Source organism: Argopecten irradians, chromosome 13 (genome assembly GCF_041381155.1).
Source record: "Argopecten irradians isolate NY chromosome 13, Ai_NY, whole genome shotgun sequence".
Taxonomy (NCBI): domain Eukaryota; kingdom Metazoa; phylum Mollusca; class Bivalvia; order Pectinida; family Pectinidae; genus Argopecten; species Argopecten irradians.
Genome location: NC_091146.1, coordinates 20691797 through 20708748, shown reverse-complemented (window position 1 = coordinate 20708748; position 16952 = coordinate 20691797). Strand labels below are relative to the sequence as shown.

Genomic DNA, 16952 nt, shown 5'->3' with positions numbered 1-16952 from the left:
TCTTAGTGAAATTACCGCTGAGAAAAACCAGAGCATAAGAAACTTTATTGACAAAACGGAGCAAATTGAATTAGTACAAATCGGAAATTACATTGACTCTGCTGATACACTTCTCAAAGACAACGACAGGACATTTGAGAGAATGTCTTATCAGTTGAAGACACAAACGAAGAAATTAAAACAAGAACTTGACAAGCTTACAGCAGAGACAGTCATTATTTATCAGAAAATGAAAGAGGACAATGCCAATATCATAAAGAAGTACAAGCAAGATTTAGAGAGGTACGAAAAACAACTAAAACAACAAATGCAGGAATGCAAGGCAACACTTCAACAAGGTTCTCCTATTGAAATATACGACACTGATTGTGAAATAGATTCCCGGATACACCTTCCTATGAAACCCGTGTTACGTACTGCCTGCTTCACACCAAACAGAAATCCCCGTAAACACCTGGAACTAGCCCTGGGTACATCTGACAACTCAGGACAAACGTCAACATTAAGAGTAAAAATCGATCAGTGTCTTTATCACACAGTCAGGGACAATCCTCTACACAACGGCATTCAGATGGTACGAAGAAGAAAGCAGTGACCAGCACCAAACTACTGGCGGAGACAAGAGTGGTGGAAAAGTGGAAGTCTCCATGTACCATTCATTGTATATGCCCCACCACTGATGACCAGGGCTGGACTAGCTTCTGTGACACATTGACTCTCCTTGATAGGAACCGTAATGTGGCGCAGAAGGTCAAACACAAGGCTAGGATCAATGACATTAGCCTATCGACTACAACAAAGAGATTGTGGGCCTGTGATGATCAAAATAACATCCTAGTACTTTTCTCGGGACACTTATCAGAAAGGTTCTCAACAAAGGAAGAACCCAAATGTATTTGCGTCACAGCAGACAACCATATGCTTATAGGCATGTCAAAACACATCAGCAAATACACCATGCAAGGTCAGATGGTGATCACTACAGAGGTTGCAGGGACTATAACGCCATCAGTTTGTTCACCATGGATGATCACAGCGTGTCCTGTCACTAACAATATCGCAGTAATTGATCACGGTTATAAAAATGATGGTGGTGATGGAAACAAACATGTTGTCGTCATGAATACTGACCTCTGGGAACTATATATATACAGAGGCGTAATCCCTAGTAGATATAAAGAAAAAACACCACAAACAGGAGATGAACCATTTGACCCATTGGGTATAGTGTATGATAATCAGGGTAACGTCATCATAGCAGACTGTGATAATGAGAAGATTATCATACTTAATGGTGATGGTGAGGAGCAACGGATCCTACAAACAAACGGTGTATGGGTTGTAGGCGTGAGTGCACATGGTGACCTTTGGACTGTAAACTGTGATGACAATGTTAAACTCCTAAAATACTGTTAGTAAACACGAAGAATCCCAAAAACTTACGAAGTGAACTTTACAACAACAATTTGTAAACCATCATGCCTACACGTGTTTCTACATAATGGGACAATGGTGGTTACATTGGACAGTAGGCGTTAATGTAAACTTCTACAATACTACAGAGAAACAAAGTGCGTTATTAACCTTGCCAACCGTGTATCTATACAGAGACCAACCAACTAAAATTTAGATATACCTCAGTGTTAAAGTTTACTATTATATTATGAATGTAGTATTTTAAACAGCCGAACATAAGTTAGCTGTTATGATCTATGATTAAAGTCTAGGTGTTCATATAACACTAGATTAAAATTGTTGAGTCCTTTAGCCAACCAGGGAAGTAATTTTGAAATAAGGTGCAGTTTGCATTAAACAAATCCTGAACTTCTAATGTTTTTACCTATTTATCGTCAAAATTGATTGTTTGAACCTAAATTTCACTCTTAATTTCCGAATTCATATCATTGTTATCTAGGAATAATTATCTGTCAGAAAAAAAAAAAGTTTTTGAAATTCATAATGTAACAGCGAATAAGTGGCTGTGTCAACATTATATCCTGGGCTCAATCTTATATATACAGGGGTCGTTTCGAAGGTCTTATTTATTTAGTTGGTTGTTTCCTGTGATAACTGTGATAGAATTCAGGATATATACACAAAGACCCAGACATGGACTGTAGGTTTGGGTATAGAGGACGTCCTCAATGTGTTTGAATGTGACGATATAAAACTACTTTACAATTATTTAACCTAGAAAAATCGGACTGACACTGACTATCATAAACTGATAGTGATACAACAGCACAAGGTGGAAATCATGGAATGAACTTCTACATTGACCACCATAACCTGTTAATGGGGAAGTTGTATACTTTTATATACGTGGTATTTCATTGAATGGAATCGATAGACACACAATGTAGTCACGTGTATTCAAACATTGAAAGGTTATATATGAATTACGTATATTTTAATTAAAAAATTGCTTGTTTCAATGAATTAATTGAAGTGGGCATTTCGGCGTGATAATCTAAGTTCTTGTATAAGTGGATAAATTCATGACATTGGGATTTTCACTTAATTCTCTTCCATTTCGCTATCAAGGATGCACATGTATTTCATTATGCGCTCTGATTGATATTCTTAATATATCATTGTTTGTCTTTTATATTTGATTGTTTAATGTAAAAAATATAGCACCCATATAAGTAATATAACCTTTCTTTTTCTATTTATTTCATTTATGTAGATTAGTGAAGAAAAAACATTTAAGTAATATATAACGAAAATGATATTTTTTGTTACCTTAAGTCGTAAATTTCAATTAATACATCATTAGCATTTGATTTGAATTTGACATTTGGTATCTAGTTATGTTTACAATATATTCTGTATACAAAGCCAGATAAATATTTGCTTTATCTTTAACTTCCTGGAAAATGCTATTGCAATCACATACTTCAAATAAATATGGCACAGGCTACTTCTATTTTCATATAATGCAATTTCATATCCTACCCTTATTTCTATTGGTTAGATCTTTGAGGTTATTTTTCCATAGACCGAAAGAATTGTACGTCAAGTATTGTGACGTTATATATACAGAACGGTTTCGCGGGGATTTATATTATTCAGAACGGTTTCGCGGGGATTGATATTATTCTCAATATTTTTTTGGGTTATGAAGTCATAGACAAACAAATGCCGGACATTTTTGTCATATCGCTTTGCGTCTATGAAGAATGTCATTCCGTTTTTTTGTTTATGACTTAATAACCCCAAAATATATTGTGAATAATGCTTAAGAACAAGTCCTTTCCGAATTATTGATTTATATTCTTATTTTGCATACATGTATATCAAACTAGAGTAAAATATAGAAATGCATATTGATTACATTGTCGTTAATGTAATATTATTTAGAAAAAAAAAATATTATATCAATATAGTACTTTTTTTCTTTTTGTTCTAATTGAATGATCATGGTTGGTAGATGGACAATACCTCGACCAATAATGGTCGGTTGGTGTTAAACAGATCATTGACGAAAAGTGGTCATTACATCTATCACAGTCGGTAGGTGGTCAATAAACCGATCACTGTCGGAAAGTGGTTAATACATCCATCACTGTCAGTAGGGTGTTGACCAATAGATTGATCACTGTCGATAGGTTGTCAATATATCGATCACGATCACTCGATAGGTTGTCAATATATCGATCACTGTCGATACCGATCACTGTCGGTAGGTGGTTAATAGATCAATCATTGTTGGTAGTTGGTTAAAACATTGATCACTGTTGGCATGTGTTCAATATATCGATCACTGTCGATAGGTGGTCAATAGATCGGTCTCTGTCGGTAGGGGCTTAATATATCCATCGCTGTCGGTAGTAGGTCAATAAATCGGTAGGGGGTCAATATAAAACTCCACACAGTCGACTCAGTAGATTCTTAAGCCATGGGAATTAGATATAGAGATCACTGTTGGTGTACATACAGTGACGATATTGTGACATGAAGGACCATTAATTAGCTTTGTTAAATTATATTGGAATATATAGAATATTTGTGTCATAATTAGAAATAAGTTTTTTATTATCATCTATTTTTGTCAATGACATTAGCGACTAAAAAGGACGTCTGCTACTTGGGTCTTGCGTATTGGTCAGATAAGCGTTTGAAAGTCATAGCATTTTAAAACTTTTCAATGACAATGAATAATTCGTGGAATCTAAAAAACCGGAAGTACCGGAAGTTAAAAAAAATAGTTGACGACCTGTCAACTTCACTTAATACCTATGTGAGGGCAAAACAATCCCCTTCAAACAAATTAGCTTTGGAATTATACAAACAATGTAAAACCATGAGTCACCGGAGTCGACGATTTACAGGATCGGACAGAATCGGACAGGATCGGACGGAATAATTCATAATCGGAGGAGGAAATATTTGTTAAATGATAAGTTTGTATTGTTTTTAATGATCTGCTCTGGTGGAAAGATAAAAAAAATTCTGATGACTAAATTCTTTCCTATTATAGGATTTTGGAAATAGGAATCCATAGTAAAGAATTTGATACAAATAATATGGTGATGTGCTCGCTTGGTTTTGAGCTATTATGAATCACAGACAGCTATTTGACGTAAATTGTGATTGGTAATGGTGGTTTTGTTGTATTGGTACTTTGTTTGTAATCTTGTATGGGTACTTTGTTTGTAAGACACTTTGTAATGATGCTGCTTAGGTACATCACTAAGCAATAAGAAATACAAGAACATTTAAATAGCAAACACAATTACGGTTTTCTATTCCGTATTTGCATATTACATACTTTTCAGAGGTTTCTTCATAAAATAATTACGTAACAATGTATAACTAACTGCAAGGAAGGTTACTATGTAATATAACATGTAAAGACAGAATACTCTTTTTTACAACTAGTAGAATCTGAATCAAAACATTTTGTGCGTATTTGTTATGTTCGAATGTTAATTTTTATAAAAGTATTCATACAACATCATATTAATTATTCAACTTTAGAGTCATTTAATATGTTCTTCAGATAATTAAGTAACAAGTTTAAAAACTTTGAATTATATATATATAGATACTGATTTGCGAATGTAAAGAGAAAAAAAAATGAAATACAGTGGACCCTCTCATAATCTGGACCCCGACAGTCCGGAAACTCTCAGTCCGGACGGAAATGATGGGGAATCGATTTTGGTAACGATACCTACTGTCTAAGAACACAAAATCAGGAAAATTCGTATTCCGAATAATTTTGGCTTAGTCCGTGGAATTATTGAGGGTCCACTGAAATAGCATAGATCTGTATTACACTGTATTATCTGTATTATGTTAATTTTGATGCTCTGTATGTGACTGACTAATCACTTTTTTACTTCATCCAACTTACCCCCATTTCTATGTAAAATCAATGTTCGGCAAATGTATAAACCTTCGTATAATATAGATTATTTTATAGTCGACATAAAGTTTCCAGAGACTTTACATTCCTCCAACAGATAAGGGGACTTGGTTACCAATCAAACATTGAGTGAATGTCGTAAATAAAACTGGATTCTAAAAGATAAGCGAAATCCGTGTTTTATTACGTCTGTTTGAATACCCTGTCTAAAATGAACACTTAAATCAATACTTCAATCACGTGACTTACCTACATAAATAAAGCGATGTATTCTGGATTGTAAAGAAACTAATATGACTGTGATAACGAAGGATGGATGTAAATAAAAGCAATGTATGTCGACATTCTAATGGACTAACACTTTAAATGCCGTCAGTAATAGTTTAATTTTAATCGCGTTTTTCATCGAAATGGCGTCAGCGACAATACCTGTCCGCTTGAAAAGACAGACTACATGTGGACCCCACAAAGGGAGACAATTGGACTTTTACTGTGAACAATGCCAGGAACCGGTTTGTCCGAAGTGCGTAACGTCTCTGCACAAAGGCCATTTGTTTTGTGATCTCAGTGAAATCACACCAAAGAAAGAAGAGAAGATCAGACAATTTCTAGATAGAACAGCATCATCCGAACTTGTTGAAATTGAACATTACATTGCGTCTGCTAATACTCTTCTCAAAGAAAACGATAGTACATTTGAAATACTTGCCAAACAGCTGACATCGCAAACTGAGCGACTGAAACAAGACCTTGAAAAGGTTACCGCAGAGACATTGTCCTTCTATCAGAAAACGAAAGAAGACAATGCCAAGCTCATACAGAAATACAAACAGGACCTGGGAATGTGCAGCAAACAATTGAAACAACAAATGGAAGAATGTAAGACAGCACTTCAACAAGGTTCCCGTATAGACATCTACGACACCGAATGTGAAGTAGATTTCTGGTTACATCTCCCCGTAAAACCTATGTTACGTACTGCCTGCTTCATTCCTAACAGAAATCCCCGGAACCACTTGGAACTAGCCCTAGGTACATCTGTCGACTCAGGACAGATGTCAACATTAAGATTTGAGGATCGATCGGTCTCTTCATCACACGGACAAGGGCAATCCTATACACATCAGCGACCAGATGAAACGAAGAAGAAAGTAGTGATCAGTGCCAAACCACTGACAATGACCAAGGTGTTGGAGATGTGGAAGTCTCCGTTTGACATAGATTTTATATGTCCCATCACTGATGACCAGGCCTGGATAGGCTACAAAGACACATTAACTCTACTGGACAGGAAGGGTAAAGTGATACAGGAGGTCACACACAAGGCTTACATCAATGACATCAGTCTATCACCCACAACACACAGACTATGGGTCTGTGATAGAGGTAACAGCATCTTAGAATTGGTGTCGGGACAATTATCAGTAAGATTCAGAACAAAATATCAACCCAGATGTAGTTGTGTTACAGCAGACAACCATATCATTATAGGCATGCACAAACACGTCGCCAAATACACAACACAAGGTCAGATAGTGCTAACTACAGAGGTTACAGGGACTGCGACACCTTTAGTGTGTTCACCATGGAGGATCACAGAGTGTCCTATCACTAACAATGTCGCAGTGATTGATGATAGTAATAAAAGTGATGGTGGTGATGGAGCCCAACATGTTGTCGTCATGGATACAGAGTTACGTGAACTATTTATGTACAGAGATGATATTCTCAATAGATATAAAGAAACACCACAAACACGAGGTTATCTATTTGACATTTGTGCTATAGTTTATGACAGTCAAGGCAACATCATCCTAGGAGACTGGGTTAATGACAAGATTCACATCCTTAATGGTGATGGTGCGGTGCTAAGAATCATACCTACAACCGGGGTATGGGCTGTCGGTGTGAGTAGTCAAAGTGACCTTTGGAATGTAGACATTTATAATAATGTAACACTCCTACAGTACTACGAGTAAACATAGAACTACCAAAGAATTGAGGAAAAGAACATTTCAACAACAATTTGTGAATCATCATGAAGACCTGTGTTTTTACATCGTGTGACAACTGTGATATAATTGGACTGTAGATATATAAATACTACAGGTAAAATATGAATCACGTAGTGCACTTTACAACAATACGCTATTCACCAATGAATGCTATATGCGATTCAAAGTGTGATTATTGGCGTTCCTATAATAGTGTGTTTTTTGTTGATTTCGCTTCATTAAATATCCTCGATTATATCAACGCGCTGATATATCCTTAAGTGCCCATTCTGATATGCGAATATGTAAATAATTAGAATGATTAACAATACACAAACAGAACCATGCTTTAACGGAAGTATCAACATGCGACTACGTTAATGTTAAAGACCTGGTCATACTTGCGCTTATAGCGTACCATAACGTACTGGGAGGCTAACGTACCTCATTGTAGACAAAAGCGTAAATTAACGTACTTTAACTTATCTGAGCGTATTCCGGCTTTGCATATTACAGAGTTAGCTCCCTTGCGGGTAGGTATTGATTGTTACGTCATTATTTTGTGAGCGCAATTCACGTCGTTTTCTCCGAAACGTATGACGTTTCGCTCCCAAACACATGACGTCACAATCAATACCTACCCGCAAGTGCAGATAACTCTGTAATATGCAAATTCGGAATATACTAGCGCACCTCTACCCCTAATTTAACCCACAATTTAACGTACCGTGATTTTAAATTTTGAAAATGCACAAAGTAGTAGGCGTAGTGTCTGGTACCGTAACGTAAAATAATGTATCTTTGCCTGCCTGAACGTATTGATAAGCGTGCCGTAACGTACCGATAACGTAGCACTGCCGCCTGCCTCAACCCACATCAACGATACGTTGACATACGCTGAGCTACACTATAATACGATGTCCAACGTTGTGTTAGCTTCATGCTACATCCCTAATCACACATATTTGTAGGATGTGATACGCTTAGACACGTTATGCCACGCTAGCTCACGTTATGCCACGCTAGCTCACGCTATGTTATAGATTAATGTAAATTGATGGATGCTATTCGGCGTAGAGCTAGGTTGAGGTATATTGTTCTACGTCAAAATTAATTCGAAATGGTTCTTAAGGTTCTTGTTCTTAAGATTATAAAAACGCACTTCACACTTTAAGAACCAACTTTAAGTTCCCAATGAGCCTCATATCATACCTTCAAAATGAATTTATTATTTTATCTTATTATTATTTTTTTTTTATTTTTTTTTAATACGATTGTGTTTCCAACAAACTCAACTCACCAGGAGTGAAATAATCTCTATCTCCGAAATACTCTTAGGTACGCTAATAGCGCAAGTATAACCGGGCCTTACCTATCGGGTTATAAATTTCAAGTTTTTAGGTAAAACCTTCATTTCATTCTGAACATAAGACTTCTTTACGATTTGTAATTGTGTTTCGAATTCTGAAATTAAAAACGTATTATTTTAATTTTTTTATTCATGCATGGTTAGATTAATATTCAATTATCGCTAAAGGATATATTCTAAACAATTCGTACTGCATTTGAGCGTAGCGGATTCTCACAAAAGTTTGCAAACAATTTTTTTTCATACCCCGATAAAATTAAAAAATAGTGACATCAATACTTATAATTAATTTTATACTCTATTTGATAAAATGAAGTATGTTTAAATGTAACATTATAGTGGTTTTTCAGGGGATTCTTTTTCCGAATCAATACGCAACGTCAATGTCTCTATTGTGACGTCACGATAACGTCGAGGTTTCGCGCCATTCCCGGATTTTTTTCATAGTGGTATGCAAAAAAAATATTGGCCAATCAGAAAGCCAGATTTGGTACGAAAACAAAGAAAAATTAATTGTTTCATTTTGAGCATTTTTTAATTACACTATTGCATTGTCTTTAGTGTTTTAGGTATTGGAAATAAAAATCTATATATGTTGATAATTATATGAAAACTAATAACAACAGTATGATTAATATTATGTTTCTTTTTCCATCTATTTCATTTATTTGAGTTTTGTGAAAACATCAGTTTGTGAAGTACTACATAATAAATATTAATTGCATTCCAATTAATACACCATTAGCATTTGATTTGACGTGTGGTATGTATATATGTTACAGTATGTTCTGCAGACAAAGCCAGAAAAATTGTTTGCTCCATCTTTAAATTTCAGCAACATTTGATTGAAATCATTGACTTCAAATGGATATAACAAAATTTGATATAAATAAATATTTTGCATTATAACATAATCATGTAACATATATAGATTACTTTCAATTGCATTGTCGTTAAGGGGCATAACTCTAGTATTATGTTATCAACATCACAGGAGATGTTTACAAAACGAATATGCAGTTGTCATCAAATCTAAAATGAGTATGCTTCTCGTATTAATACAATTTCTATATCGGTATAATGTCTTTCCTTTTTCTACTTTCTACATTTATTTTAACAATATCGTGTATACAAATGAACCGGATTACGACTACATTATGTAAGTTATCAAAGAATTAATACACAGACTGCATGCACAAAACAGTATCCAACAAATATAATTCTGTTAATTTTTAATTTATTTACATCAACTACATTAAATGGTATTATGGAAGAATGGCCGCAGTAGGATAAGAGCCCTGAAGGAGAACTGGTAGCCAAAGAACCGAGCATACCAGTGTCTCCCACGGTACCATGAGAGACCGGTTCCCCTAGGTTAAAAATTTCTGAGGGCGAACTCGACAATGAGACCCCCATCCGTTTACTAAAACCCATTATCAACACCAGCCCACCTCGGTCAAATATAACAAGGTGAACACCTCCCTCCATGGTACCACGGAGGGAGGGGGCCCTGTAGTATCGACAGAAATCCCATTCTTTATGCCAAATATCCACCAGACTGTTGTACAGCAAAGCTGGTATGAGTACTTAGCCGGATGAGCCCATGTCCCTCTCTGTCTCCCTATGGGCTCCGCCACCAGAGAGGATTTTTTTAAATCCCCTCACACCCATATTGCGTACCTACATTCCTACCTAGCAACCTATAACCCTGACTATGATATAACCTTCTCCTATATTAACCCAATCCCACTAATAACCTATGGTAACAATATAGACCTCTACCTCACCCCTACCACACACACACACACACCCACCTTAAGTCCTGCCAAATTGTGAAATTTCACATAATCCTGATTACTGGGGATAGGAAATGTAGCACTAGTGTTAGTATTGGAATCTGAAAAAATAGTCTAGCCCCCTCCCCCCCTGGTAGTTGTTGAGCAGAATTCCGATACCTGTGGTAGAAAGATGAGTGTCATCTGGGCGGTATAAAGCTGCCTGTGTTGATTGGATTGTAGGATGGCGTAGGACCTTACCCCCTGACTCAAATAAATGTTTCTTAATTACATAGTTAATACGCTTTCTCTTCCTCTCATCTTTGGCATATGACCAAACCCCATGCCAGTAACCCTTGGGTAGTATTTCAGACCAAATTATAGTAGTAAGGGGTGATAACAAAGCAAACCTTAAAAGTGAACACCTGATTGTTTCTATCAACTCTTTGCCTTTAATGCTGACTACATCATTAGACCCAAGTTGAATCAGGATCATTTTTGGAGGCGGGGATTTCCCCAATTTGTTCTCAATGAGAGGATCAAATTCACTCCAGGTCATGCCTCTACGGGTCATCCAATGAATAGCATACCCCTTTCTGTCAAGATTAAGGTTTGTACCACCCGGTCTCTTAGCTGCCTCCCTCATACCCCAATATGGTATAGAAGATCCTATGACCCATATGGGGGATAAGTCACCCGAAAGAATATCTTAAGATATCTTTAGAAAAGCATGATATTGCAATAATATTAATAATCTAAATTTAGGATCAAAACGCTCTAATAAAACCATAACAGACTTTATTATAATTAAATTATAATTATACATGGGAAATCACACAATGTGGTAAATTCAGGTTCACTCCTAGTCGCTGTCTGCCTAGCTAAAACTGTCTGTACTGGAATTCATATGTATTATAAGTGGATCCATGATTTCCATTGACCCCATGCTTGTATTTTCTGTTCAGAAATTTAGAAATGAGTGAGTTTTGTAATGAGACACGGGGATGCGCGAAAAAGATGTCTTCAAAACAGCAGCTACCTGATACCGAGTAAATTGATGAACCATTCCTATGTATGAATAACTGCTGATTAACTGTGTTTGGCCGAATCAAAAGGTATTTGTTCAGAAGTGAAACGGGGGAAATATCTTAATTAGGATAACTGTTGATATGTAATAATGCAGAGTGACCTCTCTGATCAGTCTTTGATACAAACTTTTAAATGTCTGGAAGGAGAATTTACAATAGTAACATCTGAAATTCCCAGAGGACGTGTATCATTACCATTGATACTGGATGCTGAAAATTCTCTAACCCTCAGAAATCGGAAAAATGCTGCAGAAAAAAGTTCTGCTTCATATTTAGAGCTACAGACTGATGAAAGGGAGGTAACCAGTTTTCTAAGTAGGGGTAAAGTAATAGGGAGACGCGCATCCACGCGCGTGTTACCACGCTGTGTCCCCTCCATAATTTTCTTCACAATAAAACATTGTGTTGGATCGTGTGAGGGTAGCTCTATCAACGGTGGTATAGCTTCAGAAGACACATAAGTTTCAGACTGTGTCTGATGCTATAGGTCTTATCAAATATTTCGGTAAAGGTGCCCTTATGGCTAAAACCGATATTGAAAATGCTTTCAGGATTTGACCAATCCACCCTCAAGATTATAGTCTTTTGGGGATGAAAATTGACCATTTTTTTATTATAAGGTCCTGCCTATGGGTTGCTCTATCTCATGTCGCTTGCTTTTAGCATCATTCATTCGGAAGAAAAAAGTAACATTACGAGAATGGCAATCACTGATTGGGTTACTAAATTATGCATGTAGTGTGGTTGCCCCTGGCCGTCCTTTCTTGCACAGATTGATTGATCTGACAAAAGGTCTGACCAAACATTATCATCATATTCGTTTGACAAGTGAGACAAAGGCTGATATCAAAGCCTGGCAACATTTCATTCAGTCATACAATGGGGTGACTTTACTTCTTCCTGATATATGAGAGTCCTCTACCCATTTGCATTTTTACACTGATGCAAGCGGTTTAGGTTTTGGTGCTGTGTTGGGAACACAATGGGTTTTTTTTTGGGAATGGCCCCATGTTTTCAACAAATACCATATTACCATTAAAGAACTTTTTCCAATAGTATTGGCTGTACACCTCTGGGGTAATGTCCTTAAAATAAATGCATTCTCTTTCACTGTGATAATTCAGCTGTAGTCGCAGTGCTTAACACACACACAAGCAAAGAACATACTGTCATGAAGTTAGTTAGGAGGCTAGTATTAACATCTCTTCGGTTAAATTTTATGTTTTGTGCTGAACATATACAAGGTAAACGTAATGTTTTGGCAGATCACCTGTCTCGTTTACAGGTAGACAGTTTTCGGCTATTGGCTCCACGCATGGACAGGGATCCGACTTCTATCCCGGACAACCTGTTAACCATCTAACAAGCCATGTACAGACACTCTTGATGCAGGCCATAGCTCCTCAGACCCAAGCGTTGTACAAACGTGTCTTTCAATCACTGGAACAGTTTGTAATTAAAACTTCTTACCTTCAATCATGTTTACCTACAACAGTGGGCACCTTGATATACTTTATTGCACACTTAAATCATGAAGGTATGGCGTCATCAACTGTCTCCACATACACAGCTGCTATTGGTTAATCAATAGGTTGGCGGGTCATCCAGACCCTACACAATCCTTTGTGGTGAAAAAGACGCTCTCTGCCATACAGCGGGGATCTTATCGCCCTGATACTAGACTATGTATTACTCCCACCATCCTAAGTAAATTAGTTGAGTCTTTACCACATACTGCCGTATCTCACTATCAGGTTTGTATGTTACGTGCTATGTATTTATTAGCATTTCATGCTTTCTTGAGGGTAGGAGAGATGGCTGTAAACACTGTTAACTCACATGTCCTGCAATTTCAGGATATTCAGATTATTCAAATTAGTGGACGGCCGACAAAGTTAGAATTAACTTTCAGGTCTTTCAAAGGCAATCACAATACACGCCCTGTTGTACTGGCTATTCATGCAAAGCAACAGGATAGTACCACTTGCCCAGTCACGGCATTGTTTCAATTTGTCAAGTTGCGGGGCACTTATCCGGGTCCATTGTTTACCTTTCCTAGTAATTTCCCAGTGTCTTACCAGTACTTTAGTTCCTATCTCCGCAGTTATCTTGCTTGGGCAGGCGTCCGACCAAATCAGTACACAAGTCATAGTTTTCCGTATCGGCGCTGCCAGTACAGCTGCTGCATTGGGGGTTCCGGACGAAGAAATCCTACAGATGGGCAGGTTGAAGTCTATGGCTTTTAAACGTTATATACGGCTTCCTACCCTTTTCGATGTCACCACACCGCAGAGTTAATGGTGCGTTTGGTGATCGGTCAGCAACCTTACCCCATTTTCCCCATATCTTGTAAAACAGATTAATTTTTCATATCCCACATATATAATTGGTGTACTTGTATAGGAAACATTTTGAATTAAGCTACCCAGGCTTTTCAAGGTATCAGTCACATTTCAAATCACCTGGACATTGGGTCGAGGTAACTTGAGTCCTATTTAGTGTACACATTGTTACCATACCGTTTATTTGTTACCAGTATCATTGTACATTTTATAAAAATAATTTTGCCATTTTAGTTTTGGATCTTACATATGTATAAGTTCAATCCATCTGGGCATAGGGTCGAGATTATTGAATGTTAAAAATGTATACAATGAGAAATATAATAGTATTTTTATGTTTTCATTTATCTTTTATTGTAGGTATATTTGACAATTTTGGTGTCTGCCTTAGTACCATGGAATGTACATATATATATCACAGATTCCTTGCTAGTTCCACTCAACCTGGGCATGGGTTCGGGTGCACTAACTGAAACTTTGGTCATTTTGCATTTCTAACAAAGAAAATCATGCCATGTCTGTCAAAGCGCTTCTGTTTTATTACCTGGAGATTTACCAATGATTAGCAACATTCAAATTAAATTAAAATTCAGAAATAGATTCAGCTAATAATATTTACAATGAAATTAATCTATGGCTTAGTCAAATATCTGTTATATATGATATTGTTGTTGGAATGCTTTATTTGTTTCATTATTAATAAATCAAACTACAGTCCCAGTATCACACAAAATCATCGAGTGACCCTGGTTGTGAGAAATATTCGTCTAATCTAACATGATGAAATAATGTATATTTCAGTCGTTTCATCTAAATCAGTATTTTAAGAAAAAACAAACAAACTGGATATTTCGTGCTCAATGCAATACAACTGATTCTTGAATCTTATAAAGCCGGACTTCAAAAGAATATATCGAATAAACATGTTTTAAATGGCATAAGCAATATGTAGGCAATTATCATAACGTCCTACTTTAAACGCTTTCAAACTAATACAAACGATAACACCAATTGTATCACGAATACATACTCACAAAGCACACACATGCATATCTGACGTATAAATAGGTATCACCTGTCTACATATATACAATTTGATGTGAAATATTAACCGAAAATAGCGTTTGTAGTTATTTTTCAATATAAATTTATAATAGTATTGAATACAAATAAAAGAGAAAAAAAACGAAACAAATCTGATGCATGAGTTTTAGTTTTGACAGTCTCCTTTTTCAAACCTCTGAAAAACCAAAACTGTTTGCAGGATGTTGACTTAGATAATAGAATATAATAGAAATAATAATTATTATAAAAACAAACAGACTTCGTTAAAGCCAATTTAAACCTGATAATACCGTCAGTAGAATCCCCACACAAATTATAACAGTATCTATTAGGGATAGTATATTAGTATATATTCGATAGAAAATATTTAATATGTTGTAAACTGGCTGTACTTTGGTTCATTTGAATAGACACTTTTGTAAACGAAGAAAAGACGGACACAACCTTAATAATATAATTGTTATCAGGAACATGTCTCAAAACATGTTAAGTGATTAAACAAAAATCCCACTAACATATAAATACAACAATTATCCCATTCAAGCTGTCTAAAACAAAGGGGATGATAGTCAACAAAAAAAGCAAATAACATTATTTATATGTACAAATATTCTTAAACACCAATCATAATTTCCATGATATTGTATAAATACTGATTAGTTTAGTATACATAATTCAGTATAACAATAAATTGTGTTATAACTAAAATAACTTTTCTTGAAGATTTGTGAGTAAACAACATACGGTCCAAATCTGGTTCACATTTCCAGCAATTGACATAGGTACAACGTGATCAAAAATACGGTATTCTTTGCATCTACTTATTGCCCGTTCAACATGTATCCTCAACGTTGCTAGTTTACCTTTGCTCATTAAAAATGGGAGAATAACTAGTTTTACTTCAATTGGAGTTAATAAATCCTGTATCAAAAATTCCTTGTCTATCATTACTTCATCACCTGCTTCTAACAAATTTAAAATACCACTACGTTGGGTAATATCTTTGTCTAATATGTTACCAGAGTACAAATTACTAACAAAACAAACATCTCCATTAGGTGTAATACCAATCAGACCTTTAAAAGTTGTGTGAGATTTGTAATTAGAATAATTTAAAACTTTAGCACTAGGAGTTTGAACACGAATTTCGGTAAAATCCAATATTACTTTTGTATCTGGAAAAGTATTTTTAAAACATTCTGGCAAAACATTCTGAACAACAGCTCTTGTTGGCGAGAGAGATATACAACCTAAAATACAGGATAAATAATTACTCCATGTTAAAATAATATGAATAACAGTGCTCTGAGAAATACAGAACCGTTGTGCTAAATCTTCCTCAAAAAAACCCTGACGTATTTTACACAAGAACATAAAAAACTGATCTACATATGATAATGATTCAATTCTAAAAGAATTAGTATTAATATTGCAATTTCGTTGAATCTGCGTCCACCGAATCATGTTAGAAGCTGTTGGTTCGATATCATTATAAACAGAACAAAAAATTTCATATGAAGTGAAGCCAGTATAAAAATTAATTAGATCTGGATTAGCTGAAAATTTCTGAATTCCAAATTTCTCCACTTTAATGGTGAGTTCTTTAACTTTTTGCTCCAGCCTTTCAATATGGGTCTCTAATTCCTGAAATGTAAAACAAAAACCCAATACAATTTCAATATCTTAGAAAGTAAAATATATTTTATATAGTGCCTTTAATCAATAAAAATGGGACCATTCACTGAACCAAAGTTATATGTATATTCTTACCACGAGTAGCTGTCGCTATGTATGTGGTATCTACTTATAATCTAGAGTTCATAAATCAATTTTAACAAGACAATCAGATGAATTCCCTACAATATGTGTTATGAAACTGCAGGTATTTCCCTCACATACATGGGGACATAATATATGACATACATAATAATATAAATAGTATGAT

The 16952-nt window shown here is 35.7% G+C and overlaps 2 protein-coding genes across 2 annotated transcripts; both read left to right on the top strand.

Moving 5' to 3' along the window:
• Positions 1-142: 142 nt before the first annotated feature.
• LOC138305680 (uncharacterized) lies at positions 143-1416 on the top strand. The gene is made up of 2 exons (XM_069245970.1): positions 143-495; positions 540-1416. The coding sequence occupies exons 1-2, from the start codon at positions 143-145 to the stop codon at positions 1414-1416; spliced, it is 1230 nt and encodes a 409-aa protein (XP_069102071.1).
• A 3550-nt stretch (positions 1417-4966) lies between these two features.
• On the top strand, positions 4967-8379 carry LOC138305896 (uncharacterized). The gene has a single exon (XM_069246172.1). It carries the CDS (start codon positions 5785-5787, stop codon positions 7351-7353), a length of 1569 nt encoding a protein of 522 aa, XP_069102273.1. The 5' UTR covers positions 4967-5784; the 3' UTR covers positions 7354-8379.
• Positions 8380-16952: the final 8573 nt, after the last annotated feature.

Excerpts from the sequence above, each read along its gene's own strand:
- LOC138305680 (XM_069245970.1), top strand. The coding sequence starts at position 143 with ATGTCTTATCAGTTGAAGACACAAACGAAGAAATTAAAACAAGAACTT. Across the intron at positions 496-539 it reads TCTGACAACTCAGGACAAAC|TCAGGGACAATCCTCTACAC; the intron begins GTCAACATTAAG and ends TTTATCACACAG.
- LOC138305896 (XM_069246172.1), top strand. The coding sequence starts at position 5,785 with ATGGCGTCAGCGACAATACCTGTCCGCTTGAAAAGACAGACTACATGT.